General features: G+C 41.6%; 1 protein-coding gene across 3 annotated transcripts; it reads right to left on the reverse strand.

Annotated features, from left to right (window-relative positions):
• Window positions 1-1,532: 1,532 nt before the first annotated feature.
• On the reverse strand, window positions 1,533-19,484 carry LOC115040965 (sodium- and chloride-dependent glycine transporter 2). 3 transcript variants are annotated; one of them, XM_029498157.1, is made up of 15 exons: window positions 18,775-19,484; window positions 17,315-17,462; window positions 16,705-16,836; window positions 16,410-16,583; window positions 14,968-15,118; window positions 14,241-14,373; window positions 13,257-13,391; window positions 13,058-13,161; window positions 11,813-11,937; window positions 11,577-11,689; window positions 8,479-8,610; window positions 7,993-8,092; window positions 5,772-5,872; window positions 3,619-3,786; window positions 1,533-2,794 (listed from the first exon to the last, which is right to left on the reverse strand). In XM_029498157.1, the coding sequence occupies exons 1-15, from the start codon at window positions 19,234-19,236 to the stop codon at window positions 2,639-2,641; spliced, it is 2,334 nt and encodes a 777-aa protein (XP_029354017.1). In that variant the 5' UTR covers window positions 19,237-19,484; the 3' UTR covers window positions 1,533-2,638. The 3 variants fall into 3 exon arrangements, with proteins under 3 accessions (XP_029354017.1, XP_029354016.1, XP_029354015.1); XM_029498156.1 differs by having other exon boundaries at window positions 14,968-15,145; window positions 18,766-19,484; XM_029498155.1 differs by having other exon boundaries at window positions 17,315-17,492; window positions 18,736-19,484.
• Between the last annotated feature and the right edge of the window lie 4,001 nt (window positions 19,485-23,485).

A 23,485-nucleotide genomic window follows, 5' to 3' on the forward strand; every position in this document is an offset into this window, starting at 1 on the left:
CAACACACAGAGACACATCACACTCAGACCTACGGACAATTTAGAGTCACCAGTTAACCAAAACATTATGTTTTTGGACGGTGGGAAGAAACCCAGGCAACCACAGGGAGAACAAACTCCACACAGAAAGGCCCCGGGCCAGGGAACTAACCATCACGTGTGGGGCAACAATGCTAGACTGTTTTTGAATTATTTTAAAGAGGACCAAAGCAAGTTTTACCGACTTCCAAGCACACCACGCATCATTGTTTGAGTGGTGTGAGTCTGTGTGTTTAAAGGGCTAACTCTTCCAAGTATTTGTTTCTGTATTGACAGGAACATACTCAGATTAAAGCTGAAACTCTGGGCTTTAATGGAGTATCCACAATTTCACTTCAAATTGAATGTGCTCAGAGTTGAGAGAAAAAACATTATGTGTAACTGCCTGAGTATTTCTTGACTTAATAAGTGTTACTTAAAACTATTTCAGTATTTTCCTTTGGCTTCAAGCTCTATGTCAGTCATTATCTGTAACGAGTATAACCAAAGGTGTTGGCTAAACCATCTCCCCAATGACTTTAATAACCAGCTGGCAGCAGAATGACTTGGAAACAATCTACCATGCAAACAATAAAATCCAAGTGGACCTTTGCTGCTGGTGCTCACACTCCTGTCATACTTCAGCTTGCTGCCTCCAGTGCCTGGTTGCATGTTCGATTGGCTTTCACATCACTATTTAGATCATTCATTGTGTAACATTGAGTGACAGGAAATCTCACACTCAATAGGTGAACACTCTCACCTTGTGATCAGTACGTCCAATGGCAGGTGGCCAGTAGGCGTACTGTGTGATGCTGATTTGCTGGATTAGTATTCAGACCATGCACTATGTCTTGTGCTTATGGTTTGTTTCAATATTGCTTACATATTACCCAATCTGTGTTACCTGGGCCTCTTGTGAATGATCCCGTCAGGTTGAGCAGAACCAATTAACACAACATTGAATTTAAAAAGTGTTTAGACAGCGCACCATTTACATCTCATTGCAATTTAAAACTTGAACTTTAGGAGCGCAGAGTCCAATAATAACGTGAAATGCAATAGATCAACAGCACTCCATTATCTGCCACAGTGACAGGGTGATGGATAATGGTCTGTTCAACATCATTTTTTTTAGCATATTACATACTCAAATTTTGTTTTAGCGAGAGTCACAACAAGAGGCAGAGTCAACACGAATTACAACACAGAAATTGTTGCAGCCTTGCCAACCTTGTATTTGCACATTACTTTAGTCATTTTTATATGCTCATTGCTTTCCATCTTTTTTCTCCCCTGATGGTGTACAGAGGTAGAGATAATACACTTTACTTCCTGAATCACGAGTCCAGCAATTAGAAGATTGGTGCGAAAATGGACAGATTTTTGGCTATTTAAGGTAATTTCACCTCCTGGTTTACCTCGTCAGCTTACATCAACTGATGAGAAGAACAATGAAGGACAAATTTCTGAATGTCACCACTGCAAGAAGAAGACAAAGGAGTTCTTGAACACATTAAACTTTTTTTTTTCCTCCTCCAGAGAACTTTCATCATTTATTAAGAGAGAAGAGAAGGAAACTTTCAACATGTCTTCCTGGTATGAATGTTTTCGACATCAACAATGAATCGTACCGTCTTAAAAGGTCTGTAAGCAATAATTTAAATTATAATATTGCCGCAAATTGATCATTTCTATTTAAGGATAAAGTGGCGTTTGTAATCTGAGTTTCTCTTTTTGTTATGTGGAGCTGCAGTACAACACATGCTTGTTAAATTGTATACATGTATACAAGATGTTGCAATCTACAGTGCAGTAAACACTTAAGAAACATTTTAGTGTAAACAAAGGCCTCTGTGGCCTTTGGTTGGTTGGCTGTTTAGTGACAGACCTGATATTCATAATCATTGACAGAAGTTATGTGAAACAAGGGAGCTTTCTCGTCTTCTTTTTAATAGTTGAACAGGTCCTCTTACATATTTCCTTTGAAAATCACTGCAAATTACCATTTGATGATTTTTAACCCAATGTTAATAGAGGTGATTTTTTTAGGAAAATTTTGTTACTCCTACATTTGTCAAAGAGCAAAAATTTTGAGTTTTTGTGTTGGATGCAATGCAATGCAATGTTGGAGCAAGATGATTCATTATCTCGACACTAAAGTATGATGGCAAACACACAAACAAACACACACACAAACAAAGACGCATACGCACACAACTCCACAGGGAGCAGCCATGGTGAGTCTAATATTGCAAGTGCAGTCTGAGCTGTGTCATTTTATAGCACAATTTTTCTCTTGGAATAAAGATCCCTAGGAAGGGCTCTGGAGTAATCAGTGGTCATGTGTGGGAGGCAATGGTAGCCCGTTAATACAGGCATGAGTACGAAGCTGCGGAGGAGGAGTACACTCCACCTGGGCAGCCACTCCTCCCTGAGAGAAGAGTGGGAGGGGTGGTGAGATAAGTTTCCAAAGCCACAAGACAGGAAGGAAAAGAGTAAGCAAAGAGGGTGAAGTACAGATGAGAGAAAAACAGATGAAAGGGGAGGCAGCGATATTGCCACCCTTGCCTTCCTCCCGGTGTCAGAGGAGGCGGGTGCAGTGCTGGCGGCATGGCTGCTACTGATAGGAGCCAAGCTGGAAGTCCTTTGAGGGCAATTTGAGGCCCAGCGAGCTGGTTCCCAGAGGGTCAATCATGTTCTTGTAGCGCTCTCCACGGTGTTTCATCAGGAAAGGACCCCAGTTGGGCTGAGGGGAGCAGACCAGCTTCAGACGCTACAGAGAAATGAGGCAACACAGAGCAGGTTTACATAGATGCATCACAATATTTCTGTAACGAAGGATGATGCACTGATTGGAAGTCATCATCCAGTAAGATAAATATTTGAAGAAGACGACTAATTCTCCTCGACTTAATTAGATGTTTTGGTTCAAGAATTCCTCTGTCTGCTGACTTTCGTTATTGACCAACTGGTAAACTCTGACAACCTCAGTCACTCCCATTGTCAAGACAGTGAGCTTAAATGATATTGGTGTAAGAATATGTGTTGAAGAGATCTACATTGGCTGTACATTCTTAAGCTTGTTCCTCTTAGTATGTTCTGCTTTTTTTGACCCAGAGATGATTATCAGACTAATTGGATGCCACTCATCACGCCCTTTTCTAAAAATATATGCAGAACTTCAGTAGAAAATTATTTCTCTGTGGTGGCTGCGGAGTTGTTTGCAGTAATGCAAACATAATGATAATTATTTTATTGTCATTACTTATTACAGTTAGGCAATGTGATTGTGAAAATTTATGTGATTGTGTGATTGATGTTGTTGTCAGAGCTGCTGAGAGAACAGAGACATCAGGACAGCAAACCACAATCATCATCATCCATTAATCTGAGGGCAGCATTTAAAATGGAACCCATCAGCCTCACAGAGAAATATCCAAATTAATACTCAGCCAGCAGCCTGCCGCTCCCTGCTAATGAGCGGATGATCAGACTATTGATTTCTCCGACAGCGTGTCTGTGTGTGCGCGTGTGTGTAGGAGACGAAAACAAAACATATGTGACTCTGTCTCATCACAGCTTTGTCTCAGTTATTACCTCGATTATGGTGCCAGGAGCGAGGTGCATCTTAATGACAAACATGATGGGGATCCAGATGACCGAGCAGATTACCATGAGCCAGCCCAGAACCATGGACCAGGTGGGATAGGTGTAGTCTTCATATGTCATCCCCTTCCACTGGTACAGACTCAGTCCCAGGATGCCCTGCACAGACCAGGGAGTCCAAAAACAAGCTTTAAATGGAATGCCAAAAATTTTAATATAAAGATAACCCCTCTGATAACCCCTCTGACCCCTGACAATATATGTTATCCGCTGTAAGATTTCACAGTTCAAACGAAAATCTGCACAGTTTGTGTTGTATATTTACAATCTACAACAGATTTCTACATGTGATGAAAACACTTTGAAAGATGACAAAACTCCAGCAGCAGAAGTAGCATCCATCAGGTTCCTCAAGAAAACATGTCAGTCGATCAGTAAAACTCTTCTACGTGCTGTTGTTGGGGAATTTCTTATCATTAGTGACGGAGTGGAGTCCAGGATTTCTTACACTGAGGATGTTTATTGAGGCTTGATTGATCTAGGAGAACGTAGGATTTACAATGTTTGTGCACAATGTCACTTCAGCTCTGTCCGAACAACCTCTGAGTATGAGTATTTTAAAAAGGCACAACTACAGATAGGTCCTCTTTGGCAAATACCCAAAGAAGGGGTGGAAGAGGGATGTGTGACTTTATTATTGGTTCCTTAACCATAAAGACATGATTATCTCCACATTCTGAGAACCCAGGCCTTTGTTACTGACCATTCAAGGTCAGCATTTAATGCCCCTGCATCCAATAATATCAGCAGAGGACAACAGCTTGTTCTAAGCTGAAGGAGATAGTCGAGTTGACTTTAAGCTAAATTGTACATATAATTCTCCTAATTAGGAAAAAAAAGCCTCCGTGTTGTGCTGCAACTCTGTGCTCCTCATACAACAAGCATTTTGAATCCCCATTTGGACTGTGGGAGGAAGCTGGAGTAGCAGGAGGAAACCCAGGCAGGCGCAGGGTAACATGCATACTCCATGCAGAAAGGCCACTGGGGCTTGAACACAAGAAATCCTTCAAGTGAGGCGACAGTGCTTACCACTGCAACACCATTCCACCCATTCTCACAGATTGGGGAAAAAAAAGAAATTGAAGCATGAGCTGTGTGTCCAGACACCTTTACTTTGAAGGCTATAGCTAGGCTGTACAATGCTAATTGGGATATTAGATACTGGGCGCAAAGTTCAATTTTACTGGAGTTCAACGCAAATGATACAATCTTAAATCTTCCAAAGCTACAGTAATGCTAACTAATAGGTGATTTTGCACCTAAAAATACATAAATGAATGATCTGCGTGATTTCTTTGCTTGACTATCAGTTTTTTCCCAGTTAAATGTACTGATGCCAGGGCTCTTACCCCTTTTAGGCTAGAAGAGGCTGGATGATGATAATCAACCCTGTGGGTGCACAATATAAAAGAAAAGGAAAAGAGCTGAAAAAATGGCTTTTCTATCCTCAGAATGACTAGAATAGGAAGTGGAGGAGGAAAACAAACAGAAAAGAGAAGGCAGACAGTAATAGATTAGCCCAGGGTTGTGCATCAATGAGCTCCCGCAGGAAATCGGATCTCCCAAGAGAGCAGTAGGATGGCCAGACGGCCTGAGAGCGGCTGTATTTGTCATCGTCACCTCTGCTTCAGAGCTACAGTGGTTTCCATTAGAATTACTAACATTAACGCTTGCCAGTGTCCAACGCTGTCATGCTGATAACCACTGTGCTTTTAGAATTTAAGGCTTTTGCTGCGCAGCATGGGGGAAAAATAAATGGCCATGCCGCAGAAAATCTTTTCTCTAGAAATAAATGTATGTGTGCTTGCAGTGGCTGAACTGACGTCACACTGACAGTTGGATGACTGTTGTGAAACAAAGAACCTGAGACCTGGTGACATGACAGGAATTGGAAGGAGCAAATAACTTTCTATTCCAACATAACAGGAGCAATTTGTTCCCTGTTCCTTTCCAATTGCAAATAAATGAACTCGAGAGGCAACAGTGAAAATGGAAACATTTTAAGCTGCATGCCTGTGTAGGTCTTGTGTGGGTGTGTCTGTGTGTGTGTGTCACAGAATGAGATGAGCAAAAAACAAACATGCCGTCAGAATAGTTGGAGTCACAAAGGCCCAGCAGATTCTCCAGAATTGGTTTGGCTGGAAGCCAATCATCATCTCAATGTCCTCACAAAACCTCTGCAAACCTGCAAAGGGAAACAGGAAAAAGGGAGAAAAATCAAATAAAAGTATAGAAATGGGAGAAAGTCACGAGGACGAGACACGCAGTGACCTAGTTTTTATAAGATCCCTTCAAAAAAAGGATCAGCAAATTAAATCAATGCCTAAGTGTGTGTGTGTGTGTGTGTGTGTGTGTGTGTGTGTGTGTGTGTGTGTGTGTGTGTGTGTGAATGGTTGAGTATCAGTTTCTATCGTCCTCGTGTATAGACGAGGCAGCAGATGGCTTCATTCCTTCCCTTCTTTGAATTTATTGAAGGATAACAGTGAGTGACATGAAGTGGCAGAGTAGCAAAATCATTTCAATATGTCACCTGTGCTGATGCTTTGACTAACCTGAGGGAGAAGTGCTTTCTTTGCTCCTTGGTAACAGCCTCCCTTCACACACCTGAGCTCTGTGCCAGTGTGTGTGTTTTACCACAAAAACACGTAGCGATCATGACTGGAATAACAGCTTTACCACAGTTCAGCTGGGTGTTAAAATAGTTCAGCATGTTTTATATTGAAGTAGTCACCGATGCTTTAAAGATCCCATACTGTATATATTCAGTTGTCCATGTGGTCTTTGATTATAAAAAAAAAAAAAAAACTCACAGTCTGTATTCACAAGCTAAGCTTTACAACAAGTCATCAGAACTTCTGCAAATTTGTGATGTCACAACAAAGCAGTCATCCCCGCCATCCCTTTGTCCCAAACTCCGCCCACCTGGACCCTCCATCCAAGCTTGTCGGATTTGGTTTCCCTAACTATTTACTTGAAATCTGCTATGACTGAGCCAATCAGAAGAGAGGCTGTCCTGGAACTAGAGGCTCCTCCATCACATACCAGATATCTTGTCCTCTATCACTTAAGTTTCCCAGAGGATGATCCCCAGTGACCATTATGAGTCACTGGTCTTCCTTTCCATTTAACACTGATTGGCAAGATTTAGGCCGTTTGCTGAAGTGTGTGATTTAGGTAGACTGAACTTGGACTTGGTATTCATCTTATTGCTTTTATTACTTGATTTTCACAGCTACTCTTCAGTCTAAAGGCTGCAGAGCCATCACCGCCACTGTTGATACATAATAAAAGTAAGAAACTCCTGTTGGCTTACTCTCTTCAACAATTGTAGCTGCAATAATCAAACTGTATTATCCCTTCGAGATCTAAAAAAAAAAAAAAAAAAAAAAAATCAACCATAATTTTGGGTCCTCCCATGTTGATTGCTGCAATTTACACCCTGTATTCCTCCTCTGTGTCTCCGCTCCAGTTGGACTGTTACCAAATAACGTATCACACCAGCAGTGGCTGATCCACATAGGTGCCCCACAGAGTGGCGAATTGATTTTAAAATGATTACATGTAAAGCACTACTCAGGCTGGCTCCACTGTATTCTTGCTTTTCATTTACTGTCAGTGGCCACCAGCTTCACCAGTAACAAATGCATCTTGTAATATGATTTGCAATTTTTTACATTAGGCCTGCGAAAAAAAGGTTTTCCTCCTCTTTTTGTTTTTAGTATGTTTTTGTATCTGTGCACGTTTCCACTTTACACCTCCTTGTAACCCCAGTTTACTTTACTTCTGCAACTGCTGCAGAGCACATTTATTTTGGGAGCATGATATTATTACCTGTAGTGTACACAGGATGGACAAACTATATATGCACACAATACATTCCAGTACATAAAAGGTAGACTACCATGACATTTACTGAGAACTTGCTCGTGCTCCTTTGAGAAATATGAGTAACACCCCCTGGCAAACTCATGTTTCCCAACCTCTGGTGGCGCTCTAAGATGTGGGGACATCACAACGGGAGACTGTTCTTTGTAAACAGAAAGCTCACCTCTGACTGAACTCAGGAAAAGCTCGAATGTTTCAACCAGAGGCAAAATGTTACTTTTTATTAATTTCTCTTAAATTTTCCTGTCAGCTTTTTGATTCTTGTGATTTCTTGACCTTCCCTCTAATGTCACCCTTGAGGCCCCTCCGAGAACATATATAGAAGAAGTGCAAGGAACAATACTATGGGATGTAACTAACATCTCTTGAGAAATCTCATTGGTCAAAGGTCATGAGATAAACAGGATCAGCTGTACTCACCATAGAGGTAAGAAATTCCCACCAGTTCGAAGATGGCGATGATGACCAAAGAGTAGGAAGCTGCAAATGTGTCCACCAGCTGCAGCATGTACATCCCGCTCTGCCACAAGCACACACAGCCACACACGCACAAATAAAATATTACAAACATGATCCAATGCTTCACCTTACAATGACACTGCTCCCATCCTCTTTCATTTTTTTTTTTTTTCACCTCTGAATTGTCAGTGCTCAAATCTTTCACATTTGAGGATCATAAGATCCTTCTTTAGGCTAGCTTTTGCCCTCTGGAGCTGTGGGGGGGATTTTAATAAGACTCAGCCTTTTCTTGTTCCACTCACTGACTCTGTCACTTTACAGGCAGGAATCCATCGACTTATTCAAAGCAAGCATTCTAGGGCATGGGGAGAGAGCTCAAGAAATCCCCACGGTGTAACATCAGTGTGTATTTATAGTAGATATGGGTTTCTGTGTCTGTGTCTGTACCTCTGTGATCATGGGAAATCCCAGGATGAAAAAAGAAACGCAGCAGACCAGGGTGAAGAGCGGTTTGTGCTTCCTCAAGTATTTAGGGAACTCGTCAGACACAGAGGTTACGATGGTCTCAATGGTGGCAAACTGGAATAGAGGAGAGTGGTAGGAAAAGGAAAGCAAGGAAAATAGAGTGTACAAAAATGAAAAACGTGAAGAGAGGGGAAGGATGTGGGATAATAGGGAGGGAAAAGTCAATTATTTCCTGTTTAATTACATATATGATGAAAGACGCTTATTCAATACAAAAATCAAGATATCGTGCATGTGAGTTTTTCAAAAACATTCTGCAAATTCTAATTGTTTGAAAATTTTCTGGTGGCAGATCCTGAGCCTGGCTGTCTTCACAGCAGAATTTCAGAAAACTGTCCACTCCAATGCCTCCAGTCAGGGAGTTTAGCTGACCTGAATCAGAGCAGCTGCAGCTGTTAGCATCCCAGCAGTGCTGTCTGGCATTCTTCTTCAGTTCATCCAATAAACACATTTTAACCTGATTATTTATTTATCATTTCCAAAACAAATAGAACATTATTCTGATGCTGAGCAAGAGAAGATCTGAAAACCAAATTTAGCTGACAGTGTAGGGCCTGGCAGGTGGAGTTTGTCTGGAGATTAACAAATGTAACATGACAGTAGAAGGGGCTGAGGACCCACGGGACAGCAGTGGATGAATATGGAAAGAGGCAAACTCAGGAAGGTTGGTATGGTGCATGCATATGTGCATGTTTACAATGGAAAGCAACTAACACCAAGTTATCTGCCACTTCTGCGCTCTTCCTGCTGAGCCCCCAAAACTAATTTCCCGTCAACATCCCAAACCCCATTACCACCGAGCTGCCTCCTACAAAGCCACAAGCCGACTGCTCAGAGCCACCGCTGCCAAGGCAGAGTAACATCATTGTTACTGTTACTGTCGACTTGTGCCTTAATGCCCTGCTCTGCCCTCTGTGTGCTTCAGGATCACCACAGAGCACTTGGAGGAGCTAATGTTTTATATGGCCGTGTTTGCAGAGGATTGCACCTGGACGTGCTCTGGACTTTGAAAACATCATTGGGGGGGGGGAAATGTTTGTCCACAAGTTACATCAGAAATGAGTCAGGACAGAAGCTCTCACAGTCATAGTTCGGTACAGCTGTAGCTGACAGCTATGCTGTACTGAAAAAGAGCCGTCTGAAAGCTGTATTAGTGGATTTTTCAGGACAGCAAAACAAGCTGGAATTTTTTTTCTTTCTTCTGTATGACAGACAACACAGTCATTTCCTGGTAACCATTGACTAATCAATCTGTTCTTATCTCCTGTTTAGTCTTCACCATCTCCTGAGCAAGCAATCTCTTTAGCTGTTAATTCTTCCCTTTTATTATCTAATTGTTGTTTTTCTTTTGGAAATGCACTATGGGAGATTTTACAATCACTTTTGCGTGAAAACAATGCTGATGAGAACAGGGTTTGCAGTAAAAACCGAACCAATTTGGTGAAGGAGCCCTTTGAGCAAACTGAAGCCTGTAATGCGATGAAGGGAACTGTAGATTCAGGGTCTGACTCAACTGGGCCTGTATTGTATATTTTATGTATATTATGAATTCTTGGTTTTTCATCATTACATTAGCTCAATATCTCATTTCAGAACCTTCAAGTAAAATTAGGACTAAAATAATTTTAACACTAAAGTTGTCATCATTACACTGTCAACAAAATAATAATATATTTTTACAACCCATATTGATTTTTCAGTTTGAAAATTAAATAGGCTCAATCAAATGTGACAGTAGAGACAAAAAAGACAAAGACAAATTAATTGCAACACTGTAAGACGCACAGCTATGTGGAATTTATAAAATAAAAATATTAAATGTATGTAACTTATCTTTTCAAGTGTCTTAACTGTGAGTGAAAAAATTACTGAAAATCGTAAGTTATCAATTCATTACTGCTTTTAACTTAAATTATTACACTTGAACACTGTAAAAGTCTGTAAATATTGCGGTGGCACACTTGTGCCTCCTTACACGCCTCTAAAACCATCAACCTTTTCACTATTAAGTCATCTCCTGAATGTTCCTGCGATGGATCTATGAAACATCAAAAAGTCACAGAGAAGCTGCTGATTTAAATATACTTTACTTGTACTTAACCGTTCTTTGGTGTTATTTAAAGCTACCTTGTTTCACTCACAGAGACCCCCCTCTGTTCCAGCACATGGAGAGCTGGAACACTTCTGCTGAAATCGGTCGCTGCAGGAGGTGTGTATGAGTTATTACGTTAACTGGGTCAATACAATTTGCAAGTTGAGTGTTTACTTTGCAGCAAAGCAGTCTCTTGTCTCTGACAGAGGGATTGATATTGATCTTGTGAAAGAGAAATGGATAAATCAGCATCCAAAAATAATCTCATCTCCATTGATTTTTATTTTTTTATTTTATTTATCTATTTATTTATTTATTTGGTTTCTGTCTGATCATTGTGTTGGTTTTAAAGCACTTTTAAGTTTGTTTCCCTCTTAATGCATTTATCTTCACTTCCCCCAGCTGTTTGTGTTGGCATCCAAAATGCATTTTTTTTACCCTTTTGCTTGCCTCATAATCTTCTTTGTTTTGGGGCATTGGATTTCAGAGGACTTTGCTGCCCCCAATGGAAAAAAAGAGAAAGGTTTGTTTTCTTCCCTGATCCAGATTCAGATGAGAAGTTTGATATTAGCACAGAGTTGAACTAATATACACCTTCCAATGATTCCAACACATATTTTATTTCTTGTTTCTTTTCTTTTCTTTTCTTTCAGTTTTCCTTTGTTAAAAACCTACAGTGTGATTTTAGGATCAATAAGGAATGGCAATGGAGCTGATGGAGCGGATTTTGATGTGATTAAAATGAGAAACAAGTCTGTTTCCAATTACTTTACTGAGCTGAATGAAATCCGGCACTTGTAGAGGAGGAGCATTGCCAAATAATCTTTACTGCCGAAGACTTTCATCCTTATTAGGAAAACATATGATATATAAAAAGTAGAAATGTGCTAACAGAAGCATATAAGCAGATTAAAGGAGTAGTAGTTACCATAGTATCGAGTCCCAGAGTCAAAAGCATGAGGAAGAAGATGATTGCCCAAAATGGAGACAGGGGGAGTCTGGTGAGAGCCTCAGGATACACCACAAACGCTATGCCTGGACCTAAACACAAACATACACACGCACACTTGAAATGTCTCCAGCTCAGGCAAAGAGGTTGAAGATATTCAGCTGTGTTGTAGCGAGCAGCATCAGCCTGCTGCGTCTGCCTGCTGTGTGTCTTACCTTCATCTGCCACCTTCTCTATTGGCACCTTGAGCTCATGTGCCATGAAACCAATGACTGAGAAGATGACAAACCCAGCAAATATACTGGTGGCACTGTTTGTACATGTTACTATAATAGTGTCCCTGCAGGGAAGAACAGGAAAGAGACAACAGAGAGCCTAAATAAGTGAACATCTCCTTTAGAGAGTTATAATATCTAACACATGAATTCATTAGTACATGATATGATGTCTTTAGATGAATGCAGGACTTCCCGCTTTGGCTGCACACAGATGAGAGATACAACACTGCCCTCTGGTGTTGGATTAAAAACCAGCTACTCTAAAAATGCACTTACAGAAGATTTACAGGAGGGGGTGCTCTACTCTGTGTTGTTACATGATTCTTATTTTGCCACAAGAAAACTTTACCATCAGAGACAAAGTAAAAAAAAAAAAAAAGACAATTATTTTAATTTGTGTTCGTTGTTTAACAAATACGGTTGTCGGTGCATTCCCAAAGCTGTGACTGTGTACTGTTGTAAGACTTTGATAGACAAATTAAATTTTTTTCTCCTTGTGTAGGTCTACATTATATCCAAGTCGTGAAAAAATGCTGTTTGTCAGACATGTCTTCCCACAAATCTGAACTATGAAAATGTGCGTTTACAATTAAAACTTTTACTGAAGACTTTGTAAAACTTGTGCAATTTGATATTACTTTAAGTCATTTTTCTGCTTCATAGATACAATGTAATTTTGGGATTACTTCTTGCCCGTGTGTGAACGCTAATGGGGTGTCCGAATAAATAAAATAGTAAATACACTTAAACTGTGTATTTTCATGCGACAAGATGTATATTTTCATCTGATCTGATCTGACAAGAGGTTATTACTTTAATTTAAACTCAGCAATCTCTTTTAACAGCAGCATAAACTCCAGAATTAAGATCCAAGGACCATGCATATTCCTACACTTTAATGTTAACAATCGGGAAACAGTAATAACTGCTCCAACACAAAGGTCTTGGGTGTCTCAGTGTCAAAATTTCATTTCATACCAACTAAGAATGACATTCCACTTCCCATCTACAATTGGATGATGGTGCACAGTGACTCTGATGCTTATGACAGATAATTAAGAAACTGCAGGCTGCAAAGAGGGCTGTTTATTACCTACATGCACATAGACTGTTGCATCGTGTGTCTGTGGTGACAGTTTGAATTCATCTGCCAGAAGAATAGTTTACCTTTTTTGTGTTTACCTGTAGCAGTTATTGTGGAACTTGTTGTAAGATGAGAGCGTGATGAGGCCTCCCCAGGCAGCTGACAGAGAGAAGAAGATCTGAGTGGCTGCATCTTTCCACACCTGATGGGGGGGAAGAGGGGGAGAGCAGCAGGTGAGGAGGAGAAAAGGGGAAAAGCATCTTTTTTATGGAATTGAATGAGTTAAATATCAGGCACCTTTGCATCTTTGAGTTTCTCCCATTTTGGTGTGATGAAGTAGAGGATGCCATCGCCGGCACCAGGGAGGGTCACCCCTCTGATCAGGAGGATGACCAGCACCACGTAGGGAAATGTGGCTGTGAAATAAACCACCTGAACAAAGAGGGGACAGGGTAAGGCACAATCAGAGGAGCAAAAACAACAGGTGGCCATCAGGCAAAGGTAAAACGAACATGTTTCTATATTTCTTCAGACTTTTTGTGTGTTTTGTCATTTTTACAATAGTTTATAGATAAAGCCAAAAACAAAAAACAACTCGCTACTCCTGTACAGAATAACATCGCAAATATGACAATTAAAATGTTTGTCAGAGTTTATTTCCAATAAATCAACCAGCAAGAAACACACATGTACCAGCAGCATGTCTGGTTCGGTCTCAGGTGTGTTGCAGATCTGTGGCCAGTGGGGGGCAGCATGACACAAGAACATGAGCTGAACTGACCTGAACTCCTGGAAACAGTCAACTTAGATTCTTCAAGTTGTGTTCCCTCCGTTTGAGAGGAGAAAGTTGAGCCAGGGCAATAATCTTAATGTTTCTGTCCTGGCAGCATGTGTGTGTCTCAGTGCAACCTAACACTACACAACTCAGACAATGTGGTTGTAACAACCTAACCCCTGCCTGTATTTTTTTTTCTCTCATTCAAAGGTAACATTAAAGTATAAGAATAACATTCTTATCACATTTCCTGCATATTTAAAGGAACGTTTTAAGTTACACATTCTGAAACTAATTCAAATCAAATTCTGGCCCATTTTTATTGCTAATGAGAATTGTTTGATAAAACAGGATTCTTCTGCTCGGGAGAAACAGGTCTCACTTCATGTGTGGCACATATTTCATCAGTAGGCAGCGCCTTGTTCCCTGACATCAAAACTGTTTTCCCTCTGCAACTTTGAAAAAGGAGCAGAGGATTCATTTCTGGAGTCTTTGTGTCCCATTACCTTCCCTGATGACTTGATTCCTTTGGCTAAAGAGGCGTAGACGATGATCCAGGCCAGTAAGAGGCAGCCTGCCAAAGGCCAGCGAATGTCTCCGGGATATTCAATCCCTTTAGAGATGTGCAACACATTGTACCTGCAGGCATGAATCAAATGGACAAAACACAGAATGAGACCGACTCAAAGTAGAAATAAAGAGAGAAATGTATTATTTTTAGAAAGTTATTTTCTCTCTTTTTTATTATTATTGGGACAAATTAGAAAATCAATGCATTGACTTATCTCAATGAAGGTCTGCTGGATTTAACTTTTTAGCAGCAAGTATCTTGTTATTTGTCATTTTGTCATTTTTAATGGAAATGAACATGGCACGTGAGATTTTTTCACCAGTTAAAAGAGATGTGGAGATTTTATTTTGGTGATTTTTTTGCATGTTAAATTTCAGGATTAAGTGTTAATCTTCAGCAAAAAATGTAAAATACATGAATCTTCAAAACTTTATCATTACAGCCAAACTTTATTGCAGTGTCTGTGAACTTTTTGCCACAGCTGGATCACCCAGTTTTCAAACACCTGCAAAAAATGAAACATAGATTTAAAAAAAAAATAAAAAATAGGCTGCTAACTGAATTTTAAAGGTTTGAAGGGGCTGATTCTTGTTTGTAATCACCTTAACCTTTCCTTTAAATTATGTTTGCTATCAAGATACCAGAATGCCAGCTTCACTCACTTGAAGTACTCCTCACTGGGGCTGACGTAGCTCTTGTTGCTGTCCACAGTCATGTTTAACAGTTTGCTCAGATTCCCCAAAGTGTTTGCGGACAGACAGAAAGAGGAGTTCTTGATGGAGGTGATGTGTCTGTCCCGCAAGATGCAGGAGTCTGTTCCAATCAGAAAGCAGAGTGCAGCTGTGGGACAGAATTTACTGTTTACTCTGATTTCCTCATTGAAAGTAAAGTGGGAGTGAACAGATGAATCTGATTTATGCAGCAGTGTGTGCAGCATGGAGCCTCAGTGGGAGCTGTGCTTGACTTTCCTTTTCTAGATACACAGCCTGATATGCAGAACAACAAGTCTCTGCCTCATTTCAGATACAGAGATGGTAAATTGTGTTTTGTTTTTTTTTTTCTGAACACATCAGCAAGAAATGTGTAGCTTTATTTTATGTGGTTTGTTTGTTTGTTTTTTTATGTGTATGGTATCCATTTGTTGAATTGTGACAATGTTAAAATTACTGTTCACTGACAAAACTTTGACTATATTCAAAAGAAAACTTATTTTTATAAAGTAAAACTGATAATAACAGCCTGTGTGTACTAATTCACTACAGGGAGAAGGGAGCCATTCCTGGACAGAAAAAAGATTTTTCAGCCTCTGAACGGAACAGACTAAACGAAACAAAACACTTGAATCTTGAAGTCCCTCTACTTTAAAACGTGGCCTTGAAAGTGACCATATAAATAAAACTATATCATTAGAGAGTGCACAAAATACATTTCTGCCGGGCCTGTGCATCCAATCGCGAAGGTCTTCACATAGTGGTATTCACACCAGCATATCCGCAAAACTTAGAAAGATTTTACAGTTTGCATAATTTTTCCAATTCCTGATGCCTTATTATTAATTCGCGGGACTGAGAGAGAGCGGGAGTGGCAGAGAGAGCACTGCGTTGAATGGTGGTGTGATGTGTTGTTGGACAGCAGGGGTCAGTGTCGGGCTCACTGCAGCACTGCAGCAGCTCAGTCAGTACAGTAAATTTGTCAAGCAAGCAGTTTTTATGCTGAATTCACAGAATCGTTAAAAGCGACATTTTACAAAGAATGAGCGGAATTTCCGTATTTATTCGATGAAAAACGACGTTAAAATGCCCCTGTGTTGTTGTTGTTTGTCTTTTTTTGCTTGTTTTTCACATAAACATGAATTAACAAAAAGGAGACCAACAGAGACTGATCCAACTGATCAACCTGCAGGCTTAAATGAACCATTTTACGGAAATAGGGATAAAAAGAGGAAATGAGTGAAACCGACACCGATGAGGCAGGTCAGGTCAGGTCACAGGTCAGGATTCATTATAGTGCAGGACACCTCAGCTGAGGCAGCCATGACGCATTGCGCATTGTGGAGAGAGGGGTGATTTTAGTGCGCGCGTGTGTGTATAGGTGTGTGTCTTACCTAACAGCAGCATGTCTTTGTCCTTACATTCCACCGTGTTCCACTCATTCCTACAGTTAGCCCATGGCAGTGAGCCCTTCAACGAAGCGAACAGGTAGTACAGTGTCCAGCACATTATAATATTATAGTATATGGCTATCAAGACAGATATTATCAACATGGCAATCCCGCAACCTAAAACAAATAAATGAGAAGAAATATATAAATTACTCTTAAAGAAAAAGTAGAGAGGTCTTGAAGAGAATAATTTTATTTTTTTTATTTTTTCACTTGTCCTTCCTTTGTGTCAGTTTACCTTGTAGAGCTGGGATGCATTTCCACACAGACACGGGGCCCTGGCTGGCAAACTGGCCCAGGGACACCTCCAGCAAAAAGATAGGGATCCCGACAATGCCCAGCATTGTCAGGTAAGGGATCAAAAAAGCCCCTGCAAAGGAAATGATACAGTTTAAAGATACACAAGAGCTGGAAACCAACAGGATGACTCTTTAACAAAAAATAAAATAAAAAAAATTAAACACATGGAAATGAATACACGTGAAGGCTGAACACTACGCATCTGCTACTATTTAAACAAAACACAGTCCGCCTCATGAGGTTAAATAATGATTAACAATAACCATGATCAGGACAAGGCCATTTACAATAATACCAACAGGAAGAGTACCTATTATTATCTAAGTCCTTTCGTTTAAGTTTCTTCGTTATTGAAATACATTTTCGTGCAGTTGTATCATTAGTAGGCCCCGATATTATTTTTAGGACACGTTTTATATATATATATGTATATATTGTAGGTTGGTTGGAGGCCTACAAAGATATCTATGTATAAAAAAATCATATATGTTTCAAAGCAATTTTTTTTTCTTTGTCAGAAAATAAAAGCACTGGCCCCGGACTCTTACCTCCACCATTTTGAAAGGCAAGATAAGGGAACCTCCACACGTTCCCCAGTCCCACCGCATAGCCAACCATGGACAGAATAAAATCCAGTTTATTGGACCAGTTTCCTCTGGCCTTATTCTCATCTCCACCATCATCATCATCGTCAGCCTGGAGGGGGGGCAAAAAAACGAATTCATTCTCCAAATGAAAATAAAAGCACCGACCTCCTCACAACAGAGTCCAAGTTATTTATTTTTTTTAAATATCAGACGGATAAAATTTTGAGTTTTAATCACAGTCAACAGCCGCCATCAAAATGCTCTTCTGTGGGCTGTTTCTGAGTGCAGTAAAGAAGCTCGATTAATTTGGGAGGGTTTTCCTTCATGTTCATTTAGTTCACGGCTACAACAGGCTCCAGCTTTCACAAACTTAATATTACTGTCACCAAACCGCCTGTATTTACATCCAAACATCTCAGATAATATCCGAGAAAACAAAACAAACAAAAAAAAACATCAACAAAGAAAATGAGTCCACCTGCACAACAGGATCTGAGTGGAGTCATAAATAAATAACCTCAGTGTATAGGAATGTGTGTGTGTGTGTGTGTGTGTGTGTGATGCGCCCCGGGGATTGGCAACAATCCGCAGTCAGGTACTACAGTGCTGTCCATCAGCCCGATAACATCTGGGCTTCTGGGCCGTACGTGTTTCTGCTGGGACCGAAAATACCGCGAGAGCGAGATTTGATCGTCTTCGTCTTTAATGTCAGCAAAAATCAAGCTGAACAAATAAACGGAAATTTGTTTTGACCGAAAAAAAAAAGAACAAAAAAAAAAAAACAAAGTTTAATTTTGGATGATTGATTCCATCTGATTAGCTCATCCATCACACAGATGGAAAAATGGCAGGCCACCTCCGTTTGGTTTTCCCGGGTGTTTAGCTGACATCAGCGGGTTTGAAAGTTTTCAAGGCGCATCAGATTGGTGCAGAGGGACCAGGACTAAGGCTGCGCACAGCAGGGACGCCAAATAGCTCAGAGACCACCCGAAATAGCGTATACTGCTCATTACAGTCACATTAAAAGCTTGGGCTAACGTTTTCACACAATTGGGTTTACACAATGAATTAGTTCGGCAGTGGCTGTGGCTTGATGGAAACATTAAGAGGCTCCTGCCGAATCACAAAATCTAAGATAAATGACAATTATAATCAAACATCCCGATCGGTTACGGCCTTTTCATCATGATCCCTTTTAGGCCATGATCAAAATGTTAAACTACAAGCCACTCCTGATTAAACTCGGAAATTGTAGCTAAAAAAATGATGCTTTTAAGCACACACACACACACACACAGTCCAGCAGCAGCAGCCACAGCTCCCAGGAGTGTTTCCACCTTCCCTGTTTGGAGCCAGCAGGTTCATCAGCAGCACACGGAAACATCCACACACGGTTCACCGAGCTGACTTACCCCCTCCACGATGCCGGGCTGAACAGACGTGTTCCCATCTGTTCCCAGTATGATGGTGGTCTGGCTCATGGCCGCCCAGTTGCCCGCGGTGTTGTTCTGCTCCGAGGTGGCCCGCAGCGGGTCGCAGTCCTGGGCAGACCCCCCGCGGGCCGAACTGGCCGAATCCTTCCTGAAGGCCGAATTGACGGCCACGGATCCGGGGACCGCCGGTGGGGTGCTTTTAAACGTCCAATAAGCTTTATTGTTGTCGGGTTCGACCGGTATATTGCCAGTGGGACAAAAAGTTTTGCTCTCGTTGCACGGAAGCGGCGGCTGCGCGGCTGCAGCCGGGTACGGAGAGGAGTTTTCCGGTTTGTTTGCTGTAAGTCCAGCAGCTCCCTCGGACTGCTGCGCCGGGATGTAGCTGGTCGGCGCGCTGGCGCTGGCCGGTTGTTTAGCCATGTGTCTCTGGTCAGAGAAATCCTGGAACATGGGGGTGAAAAAATCAGCAAGACAAAAGGCAGCAGAGAAGCAGACACCGTGAGGCTCGGGGGCGGCCGCAGCCCATCTCTTTTCTCACTGTAGTGGCACTCGTTTAGCTCTTCTTTCTTTACTGTACCACTTCTAGATCCAGTCAAATAAACACTCTTTTCCACGCGAGCGACGAGACATGACAACTTCCTTTGTCTTTTAAAATGTTTACTAAGAAAAAAAAAAAAAACCAACAAAGTAAATTACAAGTCCGACGCACGGTCAAAAGACTGTGTTGCTTCCGCCATGTTGGTTCTCAAAAAACGAAACGTAAAGTGAACCCAGTCGGCTACCATAGTTACCACTATCTGGTGACGTCAAATCATAGAATTTATAACATTGAAACGTTTTTAACCTTTCACACATTAATAATTATATATTTTAAACTAACATACTCTAATTACAATGAAATTATAATCATTCCTTTTAATTGTTTTTAAACAGTTTGTTAACAGGTCTTTCCAGTATGTTGGTCTTGGTTTTTATCTTCACTCTTCGCACCATCCCGCTGGAATCTGGCAATGTTTCAACTACTCTTCCCATGAGCCAGGAGTTCCGAGGAGAAGAACTGTCCACCAGTAACACAACATCTCCGACCATGAAGTTTCTCCTTGGTTTTAACCATTTCTGGCGTTCTTGGAGGAGGGGAAGATACTCGCGCGTCCATCTAGCCCAGAATAAGTCTGCCAGATATTGGACTTGCCTCCATCGTTTTCTTGTGTATGTGTCATCTTTACTGAAGATGCCTGATGGCATGCTGGATTGAGACTTCAGCAGCAACAAATGATTGGGTGTTAAAGGCTCGAGGTCGTTCACATCATCTGAGATACTTGTGAGCGGCCTGCCGTTGATGATACTCTCGACCTCACACATTATTGTCTGAAGACAGTCATCATTCACAGCTTGCTCTTTCAACAGTGAATTGAGGATTCTTCGTACTGTACGGATCTGCCTTTCCCAGATCCCACCCTGGTGGGAAGCCGCTGGACTGTTAAATATCCACTTTATTCCCTTTGGTTGCAAAGATCTTTCAATCTTGTCATTATCCAGGAGCTGTATGGCTTCTCTCATCTCCCTTTCAGCACCCACGAAGTTTGTGCCATTGTCGGAACGCATAATAGTGACTTGACCTCTTCTGCTTACAAAACGTCGAATAGCATTAATGCAGGAGTCAGTATCAAGGCTGTCTGCAACCTCAATATGCACAGCTCTAAGGGTGAGGCAGGTGAACATCACGCCATATCTCTTGACTGTACTCCGGCCCCGCTTGACATCAAATGGCCCAAAGTAATCAACACCTGTGTTTGTAAAAGGGGGTTTGTCAGGCATAAGGCGGTCCTCAGGTAGATTCGCCATCCTTTGCTCTCCGACCCTTCCAGTAATCTTGCGGCACACTACACATTTATTGATTATCTTCCTGATGGCAGAATTGGCCTGTGGTATCCAATACTTGCATCTGAGTTGTGCCAAAACATAACTCCGTCCGCAGTGTCCTGTTCTTTGGTGTATGTCTCTCAAAATCAGTGTAGCGACTTTACTGTGCTTGGAAAGTATCGCTGGATGCTTGACATTTTCTGGCATAGCTGACTTGTTGAGTCTTCCTCCAACTCTCAAAGTACCATCTTGAAGAATTGGATCTAGTTTGAACAGCCGACTTTTGCTACTGACTTGTTTGCCCTTTTTCAGAGCTTTGATTTCTTCTCCAAAACTCTGCCTTTGACTACACAGAATTATCTCCTTTTCTGCGGTAGCCAGATCCTCCAAGGTAGGTGATTTCCGTTCCGTCAGTGTTCTGTATTTTTTCATATGCTGCCCTAACTTCGACCTCTGCCTTTCAGGGTCCTTCTCGGTTTGACTGATTGTTTTTGTGAACTTCTTTCTTTCATCTCTCAGTTGCTGCAAGGTCTCCATTACCTTTAAAATCCAGGCAACTGACCTTTTTAGTTTATGCCAATCTGAGTAGTAGTCAATCAACTTGCTCATTGGCTCCATGTTATCTTTGACTTCGATGGTATTGACAGTAACTGTGGTTTTGACCTCTAAATCGTCTTGAGGGATTTCTTTCCTTTCTATAGGTTGTGTTGGCCAATCACATTCATCGTTCAGCAAGAAGTTCGGCCCATTAATCCATGTTCCTCCTTGCATCAAACTCTTGGCCTTCAGCCCCCTGCTAGCTTGATCTGCAGGATTTTCTGCTGTTCCAACATAGTTCCATTGAGAAGGCTTGGTGGCTTCTCGAATCAGCGTCTAAGTCTTAAATCGAGCAGTTTCACTGTCAATGTACCTGAGCACGGTTGTGCTGTCTGTCCAGAAGACAGATGGTTGCAGTGGAACTTGAAGTTCTTGACGTAACAGCTTGTCCATCTTCACTGCAACAACCGCTGCCGTCAGCTCGAGTCGGGGGATTGTGACCTGTTTCAGTGGGGCCACTCTTGCCTTCCCCATCAGAAAAGAACAATGCTTTTTGCCTTGTTTGTTCTCTAGCAGTAGATAAGACACAGTGCCATACGCATACTCTGAGGCATCTGAGAAATGATGCAAACGTGCTGCTGCAGCGCATCCGAAGTCTGATGGTTTCAAACATCTGTCCACATGGAACTTTGAGAGGAGAGTAACATCTTCTTTCCATTTTTTCCAATCCTCAACATGTTTCGATGCGATGCTCTCATCCCAACCATGTTGCTCTTTACAAAGCTCTTTCAGCAAAAGTTTAGCAATCAAGACGACCAGAGCCAGAAATCCAAGAGGGTCGTAAATTGAGTTGATGATAGACAAAATACCCCTTCTTGTCATTGGCCTGTCTTGCAGCTTCATGTTGTAAGTGAAAGCATCTGTTTCTGTATTCCACTGCATGCCGAGGGCCCTCTCTACTGGTAGAGCATCGTGACTTAGATCCAGATCCTTTACTTCACTGGCCCGGTGTGCTTCTGGGATGGAGATTAACATCTTTCTGCTATTGCTCATCCATTTCGCTAGAGTGAAGCCTCCACTAGCACACAAAGTGCGGAGATCATGGGCCAAGGTCACTCCATCATCTTCTGTAGCTACACTTTTCAAGCAGTCATCTACGTAAAAGTTATGCAGGACTGTTTGAACAGCTTCGGGGGATGCAGTGGCTTTGTGATCCTCAGCAGTTCTTCTCAGTGCATATGAAGCGACACTTGGTGATGAGGTGGCTCCGAAAAGGTGCACTGACATCCTGAATTCCTCTATAGGCCCATCCAAATTGCCCTCGAGCCACCATAGAAAGCGGAGGAGATCTGCATCCTCTTCAGGGACCTTGACTTGGTAGAACATTGACTCGATGTCTGCCATCATGGCTGTTGGCTCTTCACGAAATCTTAAGAGAACACCAACTAGTGTGTTGGTCATGTTGGGTCCCTGAAGTAACTCATCGTTCAAGGATCTGCCCTGAAACGAGGCTGTGCAATCGAAGACCACTCGTAACTTGCCTTTCTTAGAGTGATACACTCCGTGATGTGGTATGTAGAACACCCTATTGTCATCACGGTTCAGTTGATGTGCTGGAACTTGAACAGCATAGCCTTTGTCAATAATGGTGTCCATGAAACCTTTGTAATCTTCAAAGAACCCATGATCTCTCCTGAACTTTCGGAGCAACGTGGCTATACGCTGTTCTGCCACACAACGATTATTAGGCATTTTAAGCCCTTTGTTCCTGAGAGGCAATCCAATGGTGTAATGTCCATTCTCCAGAGTTGCTGTTTCCTTCACGGACTGCATAAATTGTCTGTCCTCTTGTGAAAACTCTTCTTTGTCATCATAATTACGCTCTGGGAAGTCAGTATTGTATTGTTGAACCACCAACTTCTCAATTTCCCTCACAGAGATCCTGTTCACTGAACACTGAGGCGGTTTATTCTCTATGACGTCCAGTTCCTTTCCAATAGGCCCATTCACGACCCAGCCAATGGCAGTTTTCACTGCATAAGGTCCTCCATCTTTACTGTTGATGATGCGCCACGGCTCCATTGCCTTTGGACAGTTTGCTCCAATGAGTAAGCCTACATCTGCCTCTATTTGTGGCAAGCGTACTTCTTTGAGATAAGACCACTTCTCTATATCTGCTGGCTTTGGTATGTTGCCGGTGTGAACAGGTATGTTGCTGTGAGTGTACACCTTGGGTAACTGAATATACTCACTGTCTTCTAATCCACACACTTCCAGGTCTGTTATCACATAACTGTTC

This window comes from Echeneis naucrates, chromosome 3 (assembly GCF_900963305.1).
Source record: "Echeneis naucrates chromosome 3, fEcheNa1.1, whole genome shotgun sequence".
Classification (NCBI taxonomy): Eukaryota; Metazoa; Chordata; class Actinopteri; order Carangiformes; family Echeneidae; genus Echeneis; species Echeneis naucrates.

What these genes read in the sequence shown, in the direction of transcription:
- LOC115040965 (XM_029498155.1), bottom strand. Translation starts at nt 19,236, where the DNA reads ATGTTCCAGGATTTCTCTGACCAGAGACACATGGCTAAACAACCGGCC. An exon ending in ATGCATCCCAGCTCTACAAG is followed by an intron (nt 16,584 to 16,704) that starts GTAAACTGACAC and finishes TATTTGTTTTAG; the next exon opens with GTTGCGGGATTGCCATGTTG. An exon ending in CTCCTGGCACCATAATCGAG is followed by an intron (nt 2,795 to 3,618) that starts GTAATAACTGAG and finishes ATTTCTCTGTAG; the next exon opens with CGTCTGAAGCTGGTCTGCTC.